Source organism: Thalia democratica, chromosome 5 (assembly GCF_965202585.1).
Source record: "Thalia democratica chromosome 5, ktThaDemo2.hap1.1, whole genome shotgun sequence".
Classification (NCBI taxonomy): Eukaryota; Metazoa; Chordata; class Thaliacea; order Salpida; family Salpidae; genus Thalia; species Thalia democratica.
In genome coordinates, this window is record NC_139169.1 from 6,865,829 (window position 1) to 6,889,842 (window position 24,014).

The 24,014-nt window shown below is 26.6% G+C and overlaps 3 protein-coding genes across 3 annotated transcripts; 1 reads left to right on the forward strand and 2 right to left on the reverse strand.

Annotated features, from left to right (window-relative positions):
- The first annotated feature begins 13,878 nt into the window (after nucleotides 1-13,878).
- Nucleotides 13,879-14,211, forward strand: LOC145836220 (kelch-like protein 38). Its single transcript, XM_082944040.1, has one exon. It carries the CDS (start codon nucleotides 13,879-13,881, stop codon nucleotides 14,209-14,211), a length of 333 nt encoding a protein of 110 aa, XP_082800166.1.
- Nucleotides 14,212-14,347: 136 nt separating this feature from the next.
- On the reverse strand, nucleotides 14,348-15,354 carry LOC145836222 (kelch-like protein 41b). The gene is made up of 2 exons (XM_082944041.1): nucleotides 14,943-15,354; nucleotides 14,348-14,373 (listed from the first exon to the last, which is right to left on the reverse strand). The coding sequence occupies exons 1-2, from the start codon at nucleotides 15,352-15,354 to the stop codon at nucleotides 14,348-14,350; spliced, it is 438 nt and encodes a 145-aa protein (XP_082800167.1).
- A 4,551-nt stretch (nucleotides 15,355-19,905) lies between these two features.
- LOC145836223 (CTD nuclear envelope phosphatase 1 homolog) lies at nucleotides 19,906-21,460 on the reverse strand. The gene is made up of 4 exons (XM_082944042.1): nucleotides 21,323-21,460; nucleotides 20,737-20,919; nucleotides 20,196-20,298; nucleotides 19,906-19,994 (listed from the first exon to the last, which is right to left on the reverse strand). The coding sequence occupies exons 1-4, from the start codon at nucleotides 21,458-21,460 to the stop codon at nucleotides 19,906-19,908; spliced, it is 513 nt and encodes a 170-aa protein (XP_082800168.1).
- Between the last annotated feature and the right edge of the window lie 2,554 nt (nucleotides 21,461-24,014).

Sequence of the window (24,014 nt, forward strand, 5' to 3'; positions counted from 1 at the left end):
ACAAATTAGTTTGAAACAGAAAATGTAAAAAGAAGAAAAAAAAAATAAATCTATTCACTTAAATATAAAACAAAAAGAACTACATAAATAAGAAAATAGTTTGTAACAAGTAGCTAAAAGTAACGCACACCGCGCGCAGAGCGCGCTTTTGTGCTAGCCAAATAAAGCAAACACTAATAATAATAATAAATAATAAAGTAAAAAAAAATTATAATTAAAATTTTTCTACTATTTTTTAAGTACTATAAAAAAATACTTCAAGTTTTCAAAAACTGCCGTTTAACTAAGTATTAAAACATAATTACTCCACTGATTTTAACTTTAAACAAATCTAAATTCGTTAGCCTAAATTTCTGCCTTAAAAACTTAAATTACTGCTTTAAAAACTGTCGTTTTAACTAAGCAATAAAAGATAAATACTCTACTAAAAAGAATAATAGTATTTTAACTTTAAAGAAATCTAAATTCATTTACCTAAATTTCTGCCTCGGAAAGCTCGCTTTCTTACGATTTTGCTTCGCAAAGAAAGGCACGCTTCGCGCGTGCGTTCTTGCTTTAACTATTATGCCTTAAAATCTTCGTTTTCTTTGTACGTCCCAACCTCAGAAAGCTCCGCTTTCTTTCGGTTTTGCTTCGCAAAATAAGCACAACAGCGCGCTTCGCGCGCGATTGTGCGATCTTGCTTTAACTTTCATGCCTCAAAAGCTTCGCTTTCTTTGTACGTCCCAACCTCAGAAAGCTCCGCTTTCTTTCGGTTTTGCTTCGCAAAGGTAAGCACAACAGCGCGCTTTGCGCGCGATTGTGCGATCTTGCTTTCAGTCTCTCTTCCTACTGCTGTTTTCGATTATATTATCCATCCCACCCACCCCAAAAATTTTATCCAATATATATTTAATATAATTTTATAAATAACTAGAAATTTCATGTTACGTCACTAACTCTTCCAGATGTCCTGTTTTAGTCGACATAAAATCGTTTAAAAATATGTATAAAAAATTTGCATAAAATTAGCATAATTTTTTTTTTTGAGTTAATTATCAAATTTAATATTTTTGAACTTTACTTTGAAATTATTGTAATAACGTTAATTCTTAATAAATAAAAGTGTTATACGTTTAAGAAATAAATAAAATATTACACAACTGTAGTAACTAATAAATAAAACAAAGAAAGTCAATGTGCTATAAAAAAAACATCATTTGTTTACTTTTGTATTACGTTTTTGTTTACGAACAGGACAGGCTTAAAACTTACTGAAACTTTAAAAGAGCTTTTTGTACTTGAATAAAGTTTTTGTTAAAACAAAAATAACCAAAACTAACTTCAACCCTCTTTTCTTCAGGTCCTTTTCAACTGTGTCGAGTATGGTCAAAAGGTTCTTAACTGTTCGGTGCAGCACTTTTTTCTCTTGCTCCAGCTCACCTATCTTCTTCTCCAGACTTCTGTTTTCATCTGTCTGGTTGTCTATTATCACCTTCAAGCCGGACAGATACACATTTGCCTGACCTGGACCTGAAAAAAGAAATATTATTGTGAGTTTAGCTTAGTAAATGTTATAAATCACTATTTTGATATCCTATGAAGGCCATATGAAAGGTTAATTTTATCAGCTTCCAGCTGATCAGAAATATATTTGGCTAACCTAAATCAGTTAAAGGAAAATTCTACACATATTTTGTTAACGTTTTGCATAATGGATGCTATAAAACACTGTGGAGTTTATAATATAGAAGCAACATTTGTTTTTTTATCTCAACAAAAAATAAAATCAAACAGACATATGTAAGTTTTTCTGCAGTTCAAAAGCTTTAATATGCAAAACACTTAGTTTATTAAAAACTGCCAATTCCTATGTTTACATTAAAAGTCTTTTTTTTTTCTTTTAAATATACTTAATTAATATGCTTTAAGTAGATGCTTATTTGATTAATGTTGAACATACCATATTCCTTAAAATTTTAAGTTTTTTATTAGACAATTTTTTTTCTTAGTGTTAAAATTTATTATAGTTAAACTTATTTTATCATTTATTAAAAACTGTAAGTTTAATTTTTTGTAACCTTGTTAAAATTATTTAAAGTAAAAAAGCGCTGGACAGGATTGGTTTCGGCTGCCAATACCAAACTAAAGGACTTCGTACATTTAATGTAGTCAAATATTCTGTGAAACGTCAAAAATATTTTCTTTGAAAAATAAAAATCAAAAAAAAATACAGAAAAAACTTTCCACTCAATTTTTTTATTCTAACATCAAACAAACGAAAACAATTAAAAACTAATTTTTATTTTTATCAAATAACGAGTGCTGTTTAATTCTAATATGAAGTATAGTTTTTATGACACTTTAAAAACTTCTATCTTGGCTTATTGTTTATTCTAATCTTCGATATTCTTTCAGGAATGTTCTGACGTCATCGCAGGACCTATAGTGACGTAAAATTATTAATGACGTCATAAACTGAAACGATTTGTTAACACTTGTTCACACCTACAAGCGTGTAGCTGTTAAATATTTGTAACACAAAAAAAAAGATGTGTGCCTTTTTTTAAATTGGCACAATTACAAAATAAGTAGATTATTTTAAAGACTAAAAAGTTAAATGAAAATTTAGTTAGATATTATTACCTCCACTTATATTAGGAGAACCTCGATAAGTACATTTAAATAAAAAAGCTTGAAAATTAACTTGGTCAAAAAAAACTATAAAATTCAATTATTAAATACGTAATATACAAACTAGCCAAAGTATACAAACTCTTTCCAAAAAAAAAGAATGGAATAAATATATTCCAAAACAAGACGATTAAAGTATTTTTTTTATATAAAATAAAGTTTCAAACATAAGTATCTGCTTTAAGTTTAAATAAAATTTAAATTCCTGGATCGAGTTCTCTAAATAAGAACTAACTTTTCTAGAAAATTACCCTTTTGTATTTTTAGTCATCAAACAAATAAAATACTTTATTTTAAAATAACTTAGCATTACCTCATTTTTTCGAACATTGAAATTAGTTCATCAAGACAATTATCATTTCGGTCTTCATACCAAGACTCGATAGGTATCCCATTTTCTATTGAGTTTATTAAAAGTTAAACTATTCTAATAAGCTTAGAAAAAAAAAATTAACCAATAAAAGTATTAAAACACTATCCTCTAAAATTGGTCAAGCAGTTATTAGAATTTATTTAAATTTCTTTTCAAAGTCTTATAAACAATTTTACTTGTACCTAAATGTATATATATAATTGAAATTACAGCTTTAAACTACCTTTAAAGTGTCTGTAGGTTTTCGGAGAGTTGTCCAACAAAACAACGTTTTTAAGATCTTTTTCGACCAGTCTCAAATCTTTGGCATGTCCACGACCACAGTGCTGAAATTATAATCATTGTTAAATAAATTTTAAAAATTGTAAAATTATTTTGCAAACCGTCGTAATTGTAAACATATTTTTTATTAAGACGGAGCTTTAACAGTACGTTACTGAAAAATAATGAAAGTAACTTAATTAGGTAACCTGAAACTAAGAATAAAAGTCATCATGTTCTAAAAAAAATCAGTGCACACTAAGCTAGACCGGTGGTTTTAAGTTTAAAAATCTGTGGGCATTAAACTAAAATAAAATTTTCTGTGGACCCCAAGCTTAAAACTCATCAAAAATATTTTGACTATTATAAACATTTTTTCTTTTAAGTTTAGTGTAAGTTTTTAATTAAATATATCTATTCAGTAAACTATAAAACAAAAGGAACTACTTTAACAAGAAAACAGTTTATAACACATAACTAAAAGTATCGCACACCGCGCGCAAAGCGCGCTTTTGTGCTAGCAAATAAATAATGTTATAAGTATAAATATTACAAAAAAGTAGAAGTTTTTTAATTTTGTACTAAGTTTCAAATGTTATTAATAAATTCTTAAAATTTAAGAAAACAGTTGTTTAAACTAAGCATAAGAAGAGAAGGAATTTCAAACAGAAATTATAAAAAGCTTGCTATTAAAGCTTGCTAAATTTTTAAAAGCGTCTACCTAAATGAGTGAATTATAAAAACTTTAATTATTAATTTTTGTTTTAAGAAAGTGTAAAATCGTATTTAGGCTGAAATGGCAACGTTGTTGTTCAGTACATCCAATGTCATATATTATTATCATACATATATGTCATATATTAAATATAAAACAAAAAGAACTACATAAATAAGAAAATAGTTTGTAACAAGTAGCTAAAAGTAACGCACACCGCGCGCAGAGCGCGCTTTTGTGCTAGCCAAATAAAGCAAATACTAATAATAATAATAAATAATAAAGTAAAAATAAATATAATTAAAATTTTTCTACTATTTTTTAAATACTATAAAAAAATACTTCAAGTTTTCAAAAACTGCCGTTTAACTAAGTATTAAAACATAATTACTCCACTAATTTTAACTTTAAACAAATCTAAATTCGTTAGCCTAAATTTCTGCCTTAAAAACTTAAATTACTGCTTTAAAAACTGTCGTTTTAACTAAGCAATAAAAGATAAATACTCTACTAAAAAGAATAATAGTATTTTAACTTTAAAGAAATCTAAATTCGTTTACCTAAATTTCTGCCTCGGAAAGCTCGCTTTCTTACGATTTTGCTTCGCAAAGAAAGGCACGCTTCGCGCGTGCGTTCTTGCTTTAACTATTATGCCTTAAAATCTTCGTTTTCTTTGTACGTCCCAACCTCAGAAAGCTCCGCTTTCTTTCGGTTTTGCTTCGCAAAATAAGCACAACAGCGCGCTTCGCGCGCGATTGTGCGATCTTGCTTTAACTTTCATGCCTCAAAAGCTTCGCTTTCTTTGTACGTCCCAACCTCAGAAAGCTCCGCTTTCTTTCGGTTTTGCTTCGCAAAGGTAAGCACAACAGCGCGCTTTGCGCGCGATTGTGCGATCTTGCTTTCAGTCTCTCTTCCTACTGCTGTTTTCGATTATATTATCCATCCCACCCACCCCAAAAATTTTATCCAATAATAAATTAGAAATTTTTAAAATTTATGATAATTATGAAATACTAACAAAAACTCTTAAAATTTTATATAACTTATGTTTAAACTGAGGATTAGCACAAATTAGTTTGAAACAGAAAATGTAAAAAGAAGAAAAAAAAAAATAAATCTATTCACTTAAATATAAAACAAAAAGAACTACATAAATAAGAAAATAGTTTGTAACAAGTAGCTAAAAGTAACGCACACCGCGCGCAGAGCGCGCTTTTGTGCTAGCCAAATAAAGCAAACACTAATAATAATAATAAATAATAAAGTAAAAAAAAATTATAATTAAAATTTTTCTACTATTTTTTAAGTACTATAAAAAAATACTTCAAGTTTTCAAAAACTGCCGTTTAACTAAGTATTAAAACATAATTACTCCACTGATTTTAACTTTAAACAAATCTAAATTCGTTAGCCTAAATTTCTGCCTTAAAAACTTAAATTACTGCTTTAAAAACTGTCGTTTTAACTAAGCAATAAAAGATAAATACTCTACTAAAAAGAATAATAGTATTTTAACTTTAAAGAAATCTAAATTCGTTTACCTAAATTTCTGCCTCGGAAAGCTCGCTTTCTTACGATTTTGCTTCGCAAAGAAAGGCACGCTTCGCGCGTGCGTTCTTGCTTTAACTATTATGCCTTAAAATCTTCGTTTTCTTTGTACGTCCCAACCTCAGAAAGCTCCGCTTTCTTTCGGTTTTGCTTCGCAAAATAAGCACAACAGCGCGCTTCGCGCGCGATTGTGCGATCTTGCTTTAACTTTCATGCCTCAAAAGCTTCGCTTTCTTTGTACGTCCCAACCTCAGAAAGCTCCGCTTTCTTTCGGTTTTGCTTCGCAAAGGTAAGCACAACAGCGCGCTTTGCGCGCGATTGTGCGATCTTGCTTTCAGTCTCTCTTCCTACTGCTGTTTTCGATTATATTATCCATCCCACCCACCCCAAAAATTTTATCCAATATATATTTAATATAATTTTATAAATAACTAGAAATTTCATGTTACGTCACTAACTCTTCCAGATGTCCTGTTTTAGTCGACATAAAATCGTTTAAAAATATGTATAAAAAATTTGCATAAAATTAGCATAATTTTTTTTTTTGAGTTAATTATCAAATTTAATATTTTTGAACTTTACTTTGAAATTATTGTAATAACGTTAATTCTTAATAAATAAAAGTGTTATACGTTTAAGAAATAAATAAAATATTACACAACTGTAGTAACTAATAAATAAAACAAAGAAAGTCAATGTGCTATAAAAAAAACATCATTTGTTTACTTTTGTATTACGTTTTTGTTTACGAACAGGACAGGCTTAAAACTTACTGAAACTTTAAAAGAGCTTTTTGTACTTGAATAAAGTTTTTGTTAAAACAAAAATAACCAAAACTAACTTCAACCCTCTTTTCTTCAGGTCCTTTTCAACTGTGTCGAGTATGGTCAAAAGGTTCTTAACTGTTCGGTGCAGCACTTTTTTCTCTTGCTCCAGCTCACCTATCTTCTTCTCCAGACTTCTGTTTTCATCTGTCTGGTTGTCTATTATCACCTTCAAGCCGGACAGATACACATTTGCCTGACCTGGACCTGAAAAAAGAAATATTATTGTGAGTTTAGCTTAGTAAATGTTATAAATCACTATTTTGATATCCTATGAAGGCCATATGAAAGGTTAATTTTATCAGCTTCCAGCTGATCAGAAATATATTTGGCTAACCTAAATCAGTTAAAGGAAAATTCTACACATATTTTGTTAACGTTTTGCATAATGGATGCTATAAAACACTGTGGAGTTTATAATATAGAAGCAACATTTGTTTTTTTATCTCAACAAAAAATAAAATCAAACAGACATATGTAAGTTTTTCTGCAGTTCAAAAGCTTTAATATGCAAAACACTTAGTTTATTAAAAACTGCCAATTCCTATGTTTACATTAAAAGTCTTTTTTTTTTCTTTTAAATATACTTAATTAATATGCTTTAAGTAGATGCTTATTTGATTAATGTTGAACATACCATATTCCTTAAAATTTTAAGTTTTTTATTAGACAATTTTTTTTCTTAGTGTTAAAATTTATTATAGTTAAACTTATTTTATCATTTATTAAAAACTGTAAGTTTAATTTTTTGTAACCTTGTTAAAATTATTTAAAGTAAAAAAGCGCTGGACAGGATTGGTTTCGGCTGCCAATACCAAACTAAAGGACTTCGTACATTTAATGTAGTCAAATATTCTGTGAAACGTCAAAAATATTTTCTTTGAAAAATAAAAATCAAAAAAAAATACAGAAAAAACTTTCCACTCAATTTTTTTATTCTAACATCAAACAAACGAAAACAATTAAAAACTAATTTTTATTTTTATCAAATAACGAGTGCTGTTTAATTCTAATATGAAGTATAGTTTTTATGACACTTTAAAAACTTCTATCTTGGCTTATTGTTTATTCTAATCTTCGATATTCTTTCAGGAATGTTCTGACGTCATCGCAGGACCTATAGTGACGTAAAATTATTAATGACGTCATAAACTGAAACGATTTGTTAACACTTGTTCACACCTACAAGCGTGTAGCTGTTAAATATTTGTAACACAAAAAAAAAGATGTGTGCCTTTTTTTAAATTGGCACAATTACAAAATAAGTAGATTATTTTAAAGACTAAAAAGTTAAATGAAAATTTAGTTAGATATTATTACCTCCACTTATATTAGGAGAACCTCGATAAGTACATTTAAATAAAAAAGCTTGAAAATTAACTTGGTCAAAAAAAACTATAAAATTCAATTATTAAATACGTAATATACAAACTAGCCAAAGTATACAAACTCTTTCCAAAAAAAAAGAATGGAATAAATATATTCCAAAACAAGACGATTAAAGTATTTTTTTTATATAAAATAAAGTTTCAAACATAAGTATCTGCTTTAAGTTTAAATAAAATTTAAATTCCTGGATCGAGTTCTCTAAATAAGAACTAACTTTTCTAGAAAATTACCCTTTTGTATTTTTAGTCATCAAACAAATAAAATACTTTATTTTAAAATAACTTAGCATTACCTCATTTTTTCGAACATTGAAATTAGTTCATCAAGACAATTATCATTTCGGTCTTCATACCAAGACTCGATAGGTATCCCATTTTCTATTGAGTTTATTAAAAGTTAAACTATTCTAATAAGCTTAGAAAAAAAAAATTAACCAATAAAAGTATTAAAACACTATCCTCTAAAATTGGTCAAGCAGTTATTAGAATTTATTTAAATTTCTTTTCAAAGTCTTATAAACAATTTTACTTGTACCTAAATGTATATATATAATTGAAATTACAGCTTTAAACTACCTTTAAAGTGTCTGTAGGTTTTCGGAGAGTTGTCCAACAAAACAACGTTTTTAAGATCTTTTTCGACCAGTCTCAAATCTTTGGCATGTCCACGACCACAGTGCTGAAATTATAATCATTGTTAAATAAATTTTAAAAATTGTAAAATTATTTTGCAAACCGTCGTAATTGTAAACATATTTTTTATTAAGACGGAGCTTTAACAGTACGTTACTGAAAAATAATGAAAGTAACTTAATTAGGTAACCTGAAACTAAGAATAAAAGTCATCATGTTCTAAAAAAAATCAGTGCACACTAAGCTAGACCGGTGGTTTTAAGTTTAAAAATCTGTGGGCATTAAACTAAAATAAAATTTTCTGTGGACCCCAAGCTTAAAACTCATCAAAAATATTTTGACTATTATAAACATTTTTTCTTTTAAGTTTAGTGTAAGTTTTTAATTAAATATATCTATTCAGTAAACTATAAAACAAAAGGAACTACTTTAACAAGAAAACAGTTTATAACACATAACTAAAAGTATCGCACACCGCGCGCAAAGCGCGCTTTTGTGCTAGCAAATAAATAATGTTATAAGTATAAATATTACAAAAAAGTAGAAGTTTTTTAATTTTGTACTAAGTTTCAAATGTTATTAATAAATTCTTAAAATTTAAGAAAACAGTTGTTTAAACTAAGCATAAGAAGAGAAGGAATTTCAAACAGAAATTATAAAAAGCTTGCTATTAAAGCTTGCTAAATTTTTAAAAGCGTCTACCTAAATGAGTGAATTATAAAAACTTTAATTATTAATTTTTGTTTTAAGAAAGTGTAAAATCGTATTTAGGCTGAAATGGCAACGTTGTTGTTCAGTACATCCAATGTCTTTTATTTTTATTTATTTATACCTCAGCGCAATAGAGTGGAGACCAACAAAAATAATTTAACTTATTTTTCATGAGTTTACAACTGTAGTGCTTGAAATATTGTGAAAATTTAATCAATAAAAAGAAAACTTTTATATAATCGGCTCATTGTGTAAAAGCTAGTTCGTCAAAAACACTATAAAATTTTAACACTACACCATAACTGAAGTTTTATGTGAAATTGTGTTGAATAGTATTTGTTAAAAAAACAGATTTTAATAAACAACCAAGAGCATCGCACAACGCGCGCAAAGCGCGCTTTTGTGCTAGCCGAATAAGGCAGATAAATAATGTTATAAGTAAAAAAAAAAACATTAATTAGAAATTTTTAAAATTTATGATAATTTTGAAATACTAACAAAAACTCTTAAAATTTTATATAACTTATGTTTAAACTGAGGATTAGCACAAATTAGTTTGAAACAGAAAATGTAAAAAGAAGAAAAAAAAATATATATCTATTCACTTAAATATAAAACAAAAAGAACTACATAAATAAGAAAATAGTTTGTAACAAGTAGCTAAAAGTAACGCACACCGCGCGCAGAGCGCGCTTTTGTGCTAGCCAAATAAAGCAAATACTAATAATAATAATAAATAATAAAGTAAAAATAAATATAATTAAAATTTTTCTACTATTTTTTAAATACTATAAAAAAATACTTCAAGTTTTCAAAAACTGCCGTTTAACTAAGTATTAAAACATAATTACTCCACTAATTTTAACTTTAAACAAATCTAAATTCGTTAGCCTAAATTTCTGCCTTAAAAACTTAAATTACTGCTTTAAAAACTGTCGTTTTAACTAAGCAATAAAAGATAAATACTCTACTAAAAAGAATAATAGTATTTTAACTTTAAAGAAATCTAAATTCGTTTACCTAAATTTCTGCCTCGGAAAGCTCGCTTTCTTACGATTTTGCTTCGCAAAGAAAGGCACGCTTCGCGCGTGCGTTCTTGCTTTAACTATTATGCCTTAAAATCTTCGTTTTCTTTGTACGTCCCAACCTCAGAAAGCTCCGCTTTCTTTCGGTTTTGCTTCGCAAAATAAGCACAACAGCGCGCTTCGCGCGCGATTGTGCGATCTTGCTTTAACTTTCATGCCTCAAAAGCTTCGCTTTCTTTGTACGTCCCAACCTCAGAAAGCTCCGCTTTCTTTCGGTTTTGCTTCGCAAAGGTAAGCACAACAGCGCGCTTTGCGCGCGATTGTGCGATCTTGCTTTCAGTCTCTCTTCCTACTGCTGTTTTCGATTATATTATCCATCCCACCCACCCCAAAAATTTTATCCAATATATATTTAATATAATTTTATAAATAACTAGAAATTTCATGTTACGTCACTAACTCTTCCAGATGTCCTGTTTTAGTCGACATAAAATCGTTTAAAAATATGTATAAAAAATTTGCATAAAATTAGCATAATTTTTTTTTTTGAGTTAATTATCAAATTTAATATTTTTGAACTTTACTTTGAAATTACTGTAATAACGTTAATTCTTAATAAATAAAAGTGTTATACGTTTAAGAAATAAATAAAATATTACACAACTGTAGTAACTAATAAATAAAACAAAGAAAGTCAATGTGCTATAAAAAAAACATCATTTGTTTACTTTTGTATTACGTTTTTGTTTACGAACAGGACAGGCTTAAAACTTACTGAAACTTTAAAAGAGCTTTTTGTACTTGAATAAAGTTTTTGTTAAAACAAAAATAACCAAAACTAACTTCAACCCTCTTTTCTTCAGGTCCTTTTCAACTGTGTCGAGTATGGTCAAAAGGTTCTTAACTGTTCGGTGCAGCACTTTTTTCTCTTGCTCCAGCTCACCTATCTTCTTCTCCAGACTTCTGTTTTCATCTGTCTGGTTGTCTATTATCACCTTCAAGCCGGACAGATACACATTTGCCTGACCTGGACCTGAAAAAAGAAATATTATTGTGAGTTTAGCTTAGTAAATGTTATAAATCACTATTTTGATATCCTATGAAGGCCATATGAAAGGTTAATTTTATCAGCTTCCAGCTGATCAGAAATATATTTGGCTAACCTAAATCAGTTAAAGGAAAATTCTACACATATTTTGTTAACGTTTTGCATAATGGATGCTATAAAACACTGTGGAGTTTATAATATAGAAGCAACATTTGTTTTTTTATCTCAACAAAAAATAAAATCAAACAGACATATGTAAGTTTTTCTGCAGTTCAAAAGCTTTAATATGCAAAACACTTAGTTTATTAAAAACTGCCAATTCCTATGTTTACATTAAAAGTCTTTTTTTTTTCTTTTAAATATACTTAATTAATATGCTTTAAGTAGATGCTTATTTGATTAACTTTGCTTTTAGCAAAACATTTTAAATATAGAGAATAAATAAATAAATATATAAATACCAAGAAAGCAAATTAGAACAACTATTAATCTAGTGTTTCTATGATAAACATGGTAATTATGGATAGAATACCTCAAATTTTTAAATTCTTCTAACATTCTAAATTAATACTTTAATTTAAACAGGCACCTCTATATATACTCAAGATGAGGGTATACAAAAGACCTGGCGTTGACAAGTTCCTTGATACTGTTTCTCAATGGTACATTTTGGTCATTTACACTGCTGGGTTTGAATATTACGCGAAACCGATTCTTGACTATCTTAATATCGGAAAAATATTAGCAATAAAAGATTTTTTAGTCAGGTAGTTATCTGTTTGATTCTCTAAATAAACTGACATTAAAGGTCGTTAGAAACATTGTAAGGGTAAGAAAACGAACTTTAATCATTCTTACGGATGTTTATACTGAGAGCAATTAGATATTTATTACAATTTATAATAAAAACTTGAAATATGATTTTTAACCAAAAGTTATAAACATTTTCAATATATCTTTTAATGTGTAACAAATAAAATTCTTGATAACTAGACTTATGATTTTAATGTAATAATTTCATGTACTAAAAACTTTAACTTTTAAAAATAATCCTACTATGGTAGTACGTAATCAGTATTTATATTTTACTAAAATAAAACATGCAATATTTTTAAGCTGCTAAAATTATTTGTTACATTTAATTGTAAAAATCAGCACATACAACTTTAATTTATAGAATCATTGATTTAAAATTGTTGTTGTAAAGCTGAATAACGAAAAGGGGTCCTTTAACGAAAGTTTTTATTCTTATTAGTTTTTATTTGAAGTTTTTATAACTTCTACTAAAGGATAATTGTTTATCAATTTAGGATGAGACTTGGAAAATTTAAGAATGGTTAATTAAAACTAATTTCAATTAAACTAAAAAAAACTTTTTATTATAAATTTTATCTATCCATTGAAAAAATATCACTGATTTAAAGGTTCTAAAACTTGTAGCTTCACTTAAAACAATCTGACTAAAAATTATTATTTAAGTTTTGATGTGTTAATGTATCTGATATTTGATTATATTGTAATAAAGGAAATTAGTTGTTATGCTCATTTATATAACAATCAATAAGCATAACTACGATAAAAAAAAAAAAACTTTATACAGCTGTTTGACTTTCAGTGTTTTAGTAATTGAAAATACACTTAGTCAAAATAAAAATGTTAAATCAATATATTCTACTGTATATTTATTTATATATGACAACAATTTGTTAACATGTTTACATCTAAATCAAAGAAAGGTTAGAGATAAGATAGAGTTGAACGTTCAAAACAATGAATTAAATTAACAAATTCGTATACTGCTTGATAATATACAATGCTAAGACTATACAACGATGTAATACGTATTAACATATAATAGACAACACTTAAAACTTATATTAAAGGTTTTCAAAGTTAAATCAAAAAAGAATTTGTATTGTTATACAAAACTAATATAAGATTTTAAAAATTAATTAAGCAATTGCAAAACATCAACATTACAATTAAATTAGTCAGTTTAAAAATTTGTTGAGAGTGTTTAAATTAAGATTTAATTTTAAAACTCATATTTGCACTAAGTATTTTAATTATAAAATGTCAAATATCACTAGTAACATAAAAGTATACAATTCTAGCTAAAATAATTAATTAAAGTTTTTAATTGTATAGTTCTACAAAATACAATATTTCTTAACCACACAAGTTACTGTAAATTCAAATTACCAAAGTTACAGGTTTAAAATGGCAGTTAGTTTTTCATCTAAAACAACAAAAATTATGTACCAGAATAGATTTTGTGAACAAGAAAACTTTGATGATATTGTTTCTGGAAGCACTAATGTGTTAGAACGAGAAAGTTTAAGGTTAAACTCGCGTAACTTTGATAAAATTGAAACAATATATAATTCAAAGACACATTCGAACAGTGACAGAACGATTTGTGAAAGATCCAATGTTTGGACTGTTTGCTCAAGATTAGATGTTAAAGGCGTATCTGAAAGACGATCTTCATTCAGGATTTATATTGATAAAACTGACCAATGGGTTAATGTAGTTCAAACACCTAATGGTAGATGCAACTTTAGCGCTTGTTCATTTATGAAAAACATTCATGTTTTTGGTGGATTTACTAAAAAAAGAGCTATAAAAAGTTGTTATAAATATGATACAAAAAGGAGTAAGTGGATATTTATAGCAAGTATGAATGAAAGGAGGCAAGTTGCAGCTTGTACAGTATTCGAAGGTAAAATTGTCTTGACTGGTGGTTATGACGGTAAAAATAAAGTAGATTTAAACTCAGTAGAGGCATATGATTGTTACGAGAATAAATGGGAGTTTTTGCCTTGCATGATCAACAAAAGATGTCGACATGGAGCAGTTTGTATGGGCAACAAGCTGTTTGTCATTGGTGGAAAGAAAAATGCTACTTGCGAGGTATTTGATAGCAGCTCCATGAAGTTCACTAGTATCAAGCATTTAGAGCGCGATTGTTATTATTCTGTTTCCGCGGTCAGTGTTAGTGGTGAGTTTTGATTTTTGGATCAGGGTATATAGCAGGAAAAGAAAGAATTCGTTCTTATAATGTTGATAAAAATGAATGGTACAGTAAAAGTAATTGTTTTACGGAATTCAAAGGAGGTTTAGTATGTCTTGCAAAGCTTTCTGTTATTTAACAGTTTGAAATTTCCATGTTGCCTGATAATTTATTAAATGTACAATGAGTATTACGTTGTTTGATAATGATATTTTATTTAAACTTATTTTAGTTTTCAAAATTAAAAAAATATGTTGCTATTTGGTACTGACTTTTTTTTGTAGTTTAAATACTTATTTTTTAATTGAAATTGTGGATATTGTTGTTCTTTTACTTTATAAATAAACAAAAAATTCGAAAATAATAGCATATTGTGAAATCTAATATAAAACAAAAAAAATTAAATAAAAATAATTAAAGTAAAATTAATAGCATTTTTTAACTGCGTTTTAGATTTTTTACATTTACATACATCTAAAAAGAATAAAAAAGAAAAAGTATAAAACACCAGATATTAAAATATTTTTGAAACGTTTATGTATTACATTGTGATATACAACCTTATTTAGTTCGACAGACTCAAAATAACAAACAGACTTGTTGACATGTTTTACCAGAGATTAAAAGTTCATTTCATATAAGTTATTAAACAACAAAAGAGCTTTTTATTGTTAAATAACAGAAAGTTTTGAAAGACAATCAAAATCTCTAAAATCAAAAAAATTATTACCTTCAGACTTCCATTCATTTTTGTTAACATTATAAGTGAAAATTCTTTCTACTCCTACTTTTTCACTTGAACAAAATACTAATATTTTGTCACCAACGCAGATTGCAGAAACGTATGTGAAACAACTGAGTTCTAACTGCTTGATACTAGTGAACTTCATGGAACTGCTATCAAATACCTCGCAAGTAGCAATCTTCTCTCCACCAATGACAAATAGCTTGTTGCCCATACAAACTGTTCCGTGTAGAAATCTTTTGTTGATCATGCAAGGCAGAAAGTCCCATTTATTCTCGTAACAATCATATGCCTCTACTGAGCTCAAACTTAATTCATTTTGACCATCGTAACCACCAGTTAAGACAATTTTACCTTTGAATACTGTACAACCTGCAAATTGCCTATATTCATTCATTTTGGCTATAAATATCCACTCACTTCTTTTTGTATCATATTTATAACAACTTATCATAGCTTCTTGTTCAGTAAATCCACCAAAGACATAAATGTTTTTCATAAACGAACAAGCGCTAAAGTTTCTTCTATCATCAGGTGTTTGAATTACATTAATCCATTGGTCAGTTTTATCGAGATAAATCCTGAACGAATCAACAAGCTTGTATTTATCTTTTAGATGAATTTTGCTGCGAACGGGTAATCTGGAGCATAAAACCCAAACATTCGATCTTTCACAAACTGTTAAGTCAATGTATGAACGTCTCTTTGAATGATGTATAGTCTCAATTATGTCTAAGTTACGCGAGCTTAGTCTAAGTAGTTTTCCTTCCTCACAGTGTTTTAACACAGCAGTGCTTCCAGAAAAAATAATATCAAAGTTTTATTGTTCACAAAATCTATTTTGGTACAAAATGCTTGTTATTTTAGAAGAAAAACTAACTGCCATTTTAAACCTGTAACTTTGGTATATTTGAATTTGCCGTAACTTTTGTAATTTTTTATATTGGATTTTGTAAAATGATTTAACCAAAAACTTTATTTAATTATTTTAGCTAGAATTATTTAATTTTATGATATTATTGATTTTTTTTTCTTTATAAATGTAATTTAGTTAAGTCTAAATAGTTTTGGCTTATATGAATTTAAACACTCTCAACATTTTATTAATTGACTAAATTACTTGTTTTGCAATTGCTTAATTGATTTATAAAATTTTATATTAGTTTTGTATACCAATATTAATTCTACTTTGAAACAAATTTAGAAAACTTTTAATATAATTTTTAAGTGATGTACATTATACGTTAATATGTATTACGATGTTGTACAGCCAAAGCATTATATATCATTAAACTTTAAACGAAATTATTAAGCTAATACATTGTTTTGAACGTTTAACTCTATCATATCTTTGACTTTGATGTAAATATGTACACCTATTTGTTATGTATAAATGAATATGTAGTAGAATTTCTTAGTTAAACAATTTATTTTAACTAAGTGTATTTTTACTTACTATAACATTTAACAACATACAGCTGTATATATTTTTTAGCATAATTGTGTTTATTGATTGTAATATGAATAGGCAGAACAGATGATTTTAGTTGATTAGAGTTTTTTACTCTAATACAATTAGAATTAAATACTTTTATATTAATAGTAAAATATGAGTGTCTATAAATGTAATTAACACCTGATTTACTTTCTTATAATATAATCAAGATCAGATATAATAAACACCTCAAACGTTGAACAATAATTCTTAGTCATTTTGTTTTAAGTGTAACAATAAGTGTTGAAACCTTTAAATCAGTGATATTTTTTAAATGGATAAATCAAAACCATACTAAAACTTTTTAATCTAATAGAAACATTAAAAACATGTTAAACGTTTTATTAACTTTGAAGATTGAAGTAAAACAAAAGTAGAAAACAGTTTATAAATCTTTGAAAAATCGATCGTATCTAAATGTTTGTATTCTTGGTAAATTCAATTTTATTAACCTCAACAAATAATTTAAAAAAATATATTTAAACAACTGATTTTTTATTTATTTATAATAGAATTAATAAATAATATCCATGTATTTTAATAATAGATTAGAGAAATTTAAAGTTAATAAAACTACTACTTTATAAACTAAATAATATATCTAACTGCTAAACAGTGAATAGGATTTAAAGATTAACTTTTATCTTAAGTTTTAAAACTGCAAGTATCAATACTTTAATTACATGCTAAAATCAATTACAATTATATGTAGATCAAATATCATTTCTATGCTGTTACACTTAGCCTTAAGCATAAACTAAATATTGTAATAAACTAAAAGTTTGTTACTTTTGAAAAAAAAAAATACTAAGTTTCACCGCAGAGCGGACTTTTAAATTGTAAATCTGTAGTTAAATAATATTAGTAAAAATGAAAAATAACTAAAAATTGGTGTGAATTATTTATTTTTACAAATAAAAAACCAAGTGAATAAATTAAGAATTATATTGATGCTAAACAACCTTTTAATTTTTAATATTTAAAAACTCTTAAATGATAGTTCAGAAACAAATACAATTAAACCATTATATACTGTTAGGTAGACCTAGTCATTTATGTTACGTATTTTATGATAAAGAATTTCTCTTAATTCTGTTAAGTTTAATTATCATCAGAAGTAAAATTTTCGAAAATTGCATACTTCAAAAAATAAATCACAAATGTAAGAACTTTACTATATATCGCGAATAAAAAATCTACATCTAAGACTTAAAATAATATTTCCAATGTTACAATAACATTTTAAGTCAAGAATTTTACAAGTTTAATTATAAATAAAGTGTTTGTAACAAAGTTGTTGTCATAACGTGTAGTGTTCTTGAAATTGTAAAAACACAACAAGAGCTTTTACTTAACTGCTAATAACATCTAAATTTTGTTAGTTTGTAAGTTTAAGGCAGGAATAAGTTATCCTAGAAAGAGCTGCTGATCTCCGCTAATTGTGTTAAGAAAAACTGCATTGGTGAGAATTAAAACAATCAGTAGATGTGTACTACTCTGTTACAAAATGAGACAATAATGCAATAAAAAATTGTAATTTCTAAGTATTAAATTAAGAGCCTTACAATAGCTTTTACCAAAATTCTTTTTTAGTTATGTTTTTAGCTAAATGGTTTAGTGTGGGCCGCCAACTTTTGTTTTCAGCGTAGAGGCTTCACGTTACCGACCTTTTAGTTTAAGGCATTTAAAAGTTTTTTTTAAACTTAAAAATAATAATTTTTAAGTATTGTATTTTATAATGTTTCTCCACTTTCTTACAAAAATTTAAAGTTAACAAATTAAATGTAAAAATCCTGCGCGGTAAAATTTACAAATAACTAATATTATAAAAAGGTATAACAGAAATCATAAAACTGTAGACAGTTATATATTAGACATTTATCTAAATTTATAATGTGTATTATTAATAAGAACTACAGAATATACACTGTTTTTGAATTTTTATATTTGATTAATAATGTAATATAAGCTTTTTATTATTACTATATAATAAAAAAATGTTTAGTTTTTATTTAATAATATTAACACAAGAAAAAAAAATTATCTAAGTACTTCATCGAAAGATCTTGGCAGTTTTTTATTTTGTTTCTAAATTAAGACATGTTGAACAATTATTTTATTAATAACTAAAAATTTTTTTTTTGCTTAATATAAGTAACTTTTTAACAATATTACCAAAGGAAAACATTTCTTAATACAAGGTTGATGTGTTAAGCCTTATTGTGTTTGTTAAACTACTAAAATATATAAAAAAATTATAAGAAAAAAAAAAAATTAAGGAAGAACTAAAATAGGACAAAAACAAATGAAAAAATTTTAGATTGTCAGTTTTAAACAAACAGTTTTAGGTAAATAACATTCCAACGTAAGCCTTCATTATGATTATATACTATAATGTGTAAAAATTATTATAGAAAAGTTCAAAAGAATTAAATTCAAAAATTCTTATAAGTATTTACATTTATAGAGAACAAGTTTAATTTGTAAATAAATTTATTATTTTCAAAAATATCGAAACAAAATTGGGCAAAATTATTAAAAAAAAAGCGCTGGACAGGATTTGGTTTCGGCTGCCTGTCCTGCGTACCAAGCTCAAGGTCCTGCGTGCGTTTAATCTATTCAAATATTCTGTGAAATGTCAAAAATATTTTTTTGAAAAATAAAAGTTAAAAAATATATAGAAAAAAACCTACAGTCAATTTATTTTATTCTAACACCAAACAAAAGAAAAAAACTAAAAACTAATTTTTATTTTATCAAATAATGAATGCTGTTTAATTCTAATATGAAGTATAGTTTTTATGACACTTCAAAAACTTCTATCTTGGCTTATTGTTTATTCTGATCTTCGGTATTCTTTCAGAAATGTTCTGACGTCATCGCAAGACCTGTAGTGACGTAAAACTATTAGTGACGTCATAAACTGAAACGATTTGTTAACACTTGTATACAACAACAAGCGTGTAGCTGTTAATTCATTGTTACACAAAAACAAAGATGTATGATTTTTTTTTTTTTAAATTGGCACAATTACAAATTAAGTAGATTCTTGTAAAGACTAAAAAGTTAAATGAAATTTTAGGTAGATATTATTACTTCCACTTATATTAGGAGAACCTCGATAAGTACATTTAAACAAAAAAGCTTGAAAATTAACTTGGTCAAAAAAAACTATAAAATTCAATTATTAAATACGTAATATACAAACTAGCCAAAGTATACAAACTCTTTCAAAAAAAAAAGAATGGAATAAATATATTCCAAAACAAGACAATTAAAGTAATTTTTTTATATAAAAAAAAGTTTGAAACATAAGTATCTGCTTTAAGTTTATATAAAATTAAAATTCCTGGATCGAGTTCTCTAAATAAGAACTAATTTTTGAAGAAAATTACCATTTTGTGTTTTTAGTCATCAATCAAATAAAATACTTTATTTTAAAATAACTTAGTATTACCTCATTTTTTCGAACATTGGAATTAGTTCATCAAGACAATTATCATTTCGATCTTCATACCAAGACTCGATAGGTATTCCATTTTCTGTTGAGTTTGTTGAAAATTAAACTATTTTAATTAGCTTAGATAATAAATATTTTTAACCAACAAAGGTATTAAAACTCTATTCTGTAAAATTGGTCAAGCAGTTATTAGAAGTTTTTTCAAATACTACTTTAAGTCTTTTAAACAATTTTACTTGTACCTACATGTATATACATAATTTAAATTACAGCTTTAAACTACCTTTAAAGTGTCTGTAAGTTTTCGGAGAGTTGTCCAACAAAACAACGTTTTTGAGATCTTTTTCGACCAGTCTCAAGTCTTTGGCATGGCCACAGCCACAGTGCTGAAATAATAATCTTTGTTAAATAAATAAAAAAAATTGCAAACCGTCGTAATCGTAAACATATTTTTTATTAAGACGGAGCTTTAACAGTACGTTGCTGAAAAATAATAAAAGTTGAAAATATGAAACATAATAATATTTCGTTTATTAAAATATATTAACTAAATATAAAAGATAAATTTTATAACTTTGATAAACACGAGCTAAAATTAACAAAATAATAAAAACTATGGTGAGGTGCATTAAGCTCAAAATTCCACAAAGTAATTTTTACAATAACTTTTACAAACCAAAGCCAATGTTGATGGATTGATATTTAAAATTGATAAGTAATTGAAACAAAACTTAAACATTTCGTCTACTAAATCTTCCTCTTATTGTCAAGATATTCAACAATTGGTCATATGTTAATATTAAACTGTGTTTAAATACAAATACCTGTCTGAAAAATCTCCTGTTGAGAATCCCCCTTCCATTATCCAGGTAATCAAGAATAGGTGTCGCGTACGCTTCAGCGCCATGCGTGTATACGACCAAATTGTGCCATTCGGAAACAGTATCAAGGAACTTGTCAACTCCAGGTCTTTTGTATACCCACAAATAACTTGAGAACCAATTCGGCTGTTAAACTATATTTTGTTTAGTTCTCACCACTTAGCGTTAGTTTAAATTTTACATGATCATTAAATAAAAATAAAGATGTAATTATGTAAGTCTCAGTTTTATTTTAGTTTAGTTTTAACACTTTTTCCATAATTTAAATTGAGAAAAAAAAACATCAAACTAATTTATTGATATTGAATTATTTATATTTAGATGCATCAGTTTTCCTTTCTCTTTTTAGTTTTCACATGCATAGGTATTACATTTGTCTATGTTAGAGAAAATATAAAAAGAATAGTACTTGAAAAAAATGAACACATTAACATAAAAGTAACTAAAATAAACTTGTTTACCAGATGAATTATTATACTTAATTTACACGGTTTATCAAAAGATTAATCAGAGATATAAAAAAACTTACTTTGAAAACGAAATGTGGTTTGCCTTTGGTTTTGTACCTTATCCCATTACCGATTTTCCTGGAATGGACCAGTGTCTCGTTCAAGTCAAGAACGAGCGTTTTTCTTTTGACGGTTTGTTTGGCAATTTTAACGGTCATTTTGATGCTTTTGTTTTAGTTTCTGCGGTAGAAAACTTAGCATTAAAATAAAATTCTTTTTTCTTAAGATTACTTAGCTCAAATTTATTTTACAATATTAAGATAAACTCTAATTATGGCTTTTATTATCAAAGTAGACATTTTGATATGTTTTTTATGCTGCTTCTAATAGTAGAAACACAGCGCTAAAATTAGCGAAAATAGCTTTTAAAAACAAAGGCTTTTTTATTCCACAAGGTTTAACTGAACTGTGTACTATGTGAGAGACTTTTGGCGACCCGTTTGGTCGCTGTACCGATATGTTGCAAAAAATTTAATACTTTATTATGTTTATTTAAGAAAATCAATTATTGTCAAACAAAAAGTTGTTATTAAATTGAGATAGTAAAGTTGCTCTAAACCTTAAAACAAAACTAATTATGCTTTATATAATACCATAAAAATATTTAGATCAAAGAATCAAATATTTAATGCTAATAAATTTGAATCATAAAATTTTCATAAGTTTAAAAAAAGCATTTTTATTGTTATAAATTTATCAGTGCCAAAACTTTAACCTGTCAATTAAAAAGTCTAACTCATTAGAACAGAAGTTAATATTGTTTTTTATTATAACTTTTATCTTTAATTTTCTTAAATAAACATTTGTATAAATAACTTATACGCTTTAGTTAACAAAACACTTTAGTTTAAATTAATTAATTTTTGTTGGGTTGTGTAAAAACAGTTATGTGGAGCTCAACTATTTTATGACAGAATTTTAACTTCTATTTTTAAATTATACTTTAATAAAAATTTTTATTTAAGAACTGACTAAGGTGTTTGACCGAAACATAGTTTGCATTATAAAGTCCTGAAAGAATTAATGTATTATTTTTCCTCTAGTAGTTTAGATTTTTTATTTTTTTTTACAAATAAAAATATGAAATAGATTTTTAACTTTTAAGTTGTGCTATTTAGCATTGTATATAAACAAAATTTTAAGATGAACGATTACACGGTACAAAATTGAAAGTTTAAGATTAGTTAAAAAATCTATAAACAGATATTTGTACAAACAAATAAAAAATATTTTTAATAAACTTGACATAACTTAATTTAGTAACCTTAAACTAAGAAAAAAAGTCATAATGTTCTAAAATTAATCAATGCACACTAAGCTAGACCGGTGGTTTTAAGTTTAAAATTCTATAGGCATTAAACTAAAATAAAATTTTCTGTGGACCCCAAGCTCAAAACACATCAAAATTTTTTTGACTATTTTAAACACTTTTCTTTTAAGTTTAGTGTAAGTTTTTAATTTAATATATCTATTCAGTAAACTATAAAACAATAGGAACTACTTTAACAAGAAAACAGTTTATAACAGATAACTAAAAGTATCGGACACCGCGCGCAAAGCGCGCTTTTATGCTAGCAAATAAATAATGTTATAAGTAAAATTATTAAAAAAAGTAATGTTTTTTAGTTTTGTACAGAGTTAAAAATGTTATTAATAAATTCTTAAAATTTAAGAAAACAGTTGTTTAAACTAAGCATAAGAACAGAATGAGTTTCAAACAGAAACTATAAAAAAAAGAAAAACATCTTAACATATCTATTCGTTTTATTATAAATGAAGTACATACAAAATAAACAACTAACAGTTTACAATAAATAACTAAGAGTATCGCACACCGCGCGCAGAGCGCGCTTTTGTGCTAGCCGAATAAAGGAAACAAATAATATTTAAGTAAGTATATTACAAAATGTTAGAAATTTTTTATATTTTGAATAATCACAAAAATTCTTCAAGTTTTAAAAAACTGCTGTTTAAACTAAGCATTAAAACAGGATGGTTTTATAAAAATAAAAAAATAGTATTTTAACGTTGAAAAAATCTAAATTTCGACCTCAGAAAGCTTCGCTTTTTTTCGCTTTTGCTTCGCAAAGGGAGGCACGCTTCGTGCGCTATTGGTTTAGGCTTCACTACCTCGAAAGCTTCGCTCCGCTTCGCTTTCTTCGTACATTCCAACCTCAGAAAGCTCCGCTTTCTTTCGGCTTTGCTTCGCAAATGAAAGCACAAAAGCGCGCTTTGCGCGCAATTGTGCGACATTGACTTAAGTTCGCTTTCCTCGTACTGCTGTTTTTGTCTTTGCTTAACATCCCACCCACCCCAAAAATTATATCAAATATATATTTCAAACTACTATATAATTTCTTAGAAATTTATGTTACGTCACTAACTCGTTCAGATGTCCATTTTTTGTCGGCACAAAATCGTTCAAAAAAGTTTACAAAAAATTTGCATAAAATTGTTATAACTTTTTTTTGACTTTACTATTAAGTTCAATATCTTTGGAACTTTACTTTAAAATTACTGTAATAACGTTAATTGTTAATAAATAAAAGTGTTATACATTTATAGATCAAATAAAAAATAGCACAACTGTAACAACTAATAGATAAAGCAGAGAAAATGTATGTGCTACAAGAAGAAATCGAACTAAGTTTAAATTAGTATAAGTAACTAATTTATTAAATCTTTATTAAATAGTAAGTAATTCATATTAGT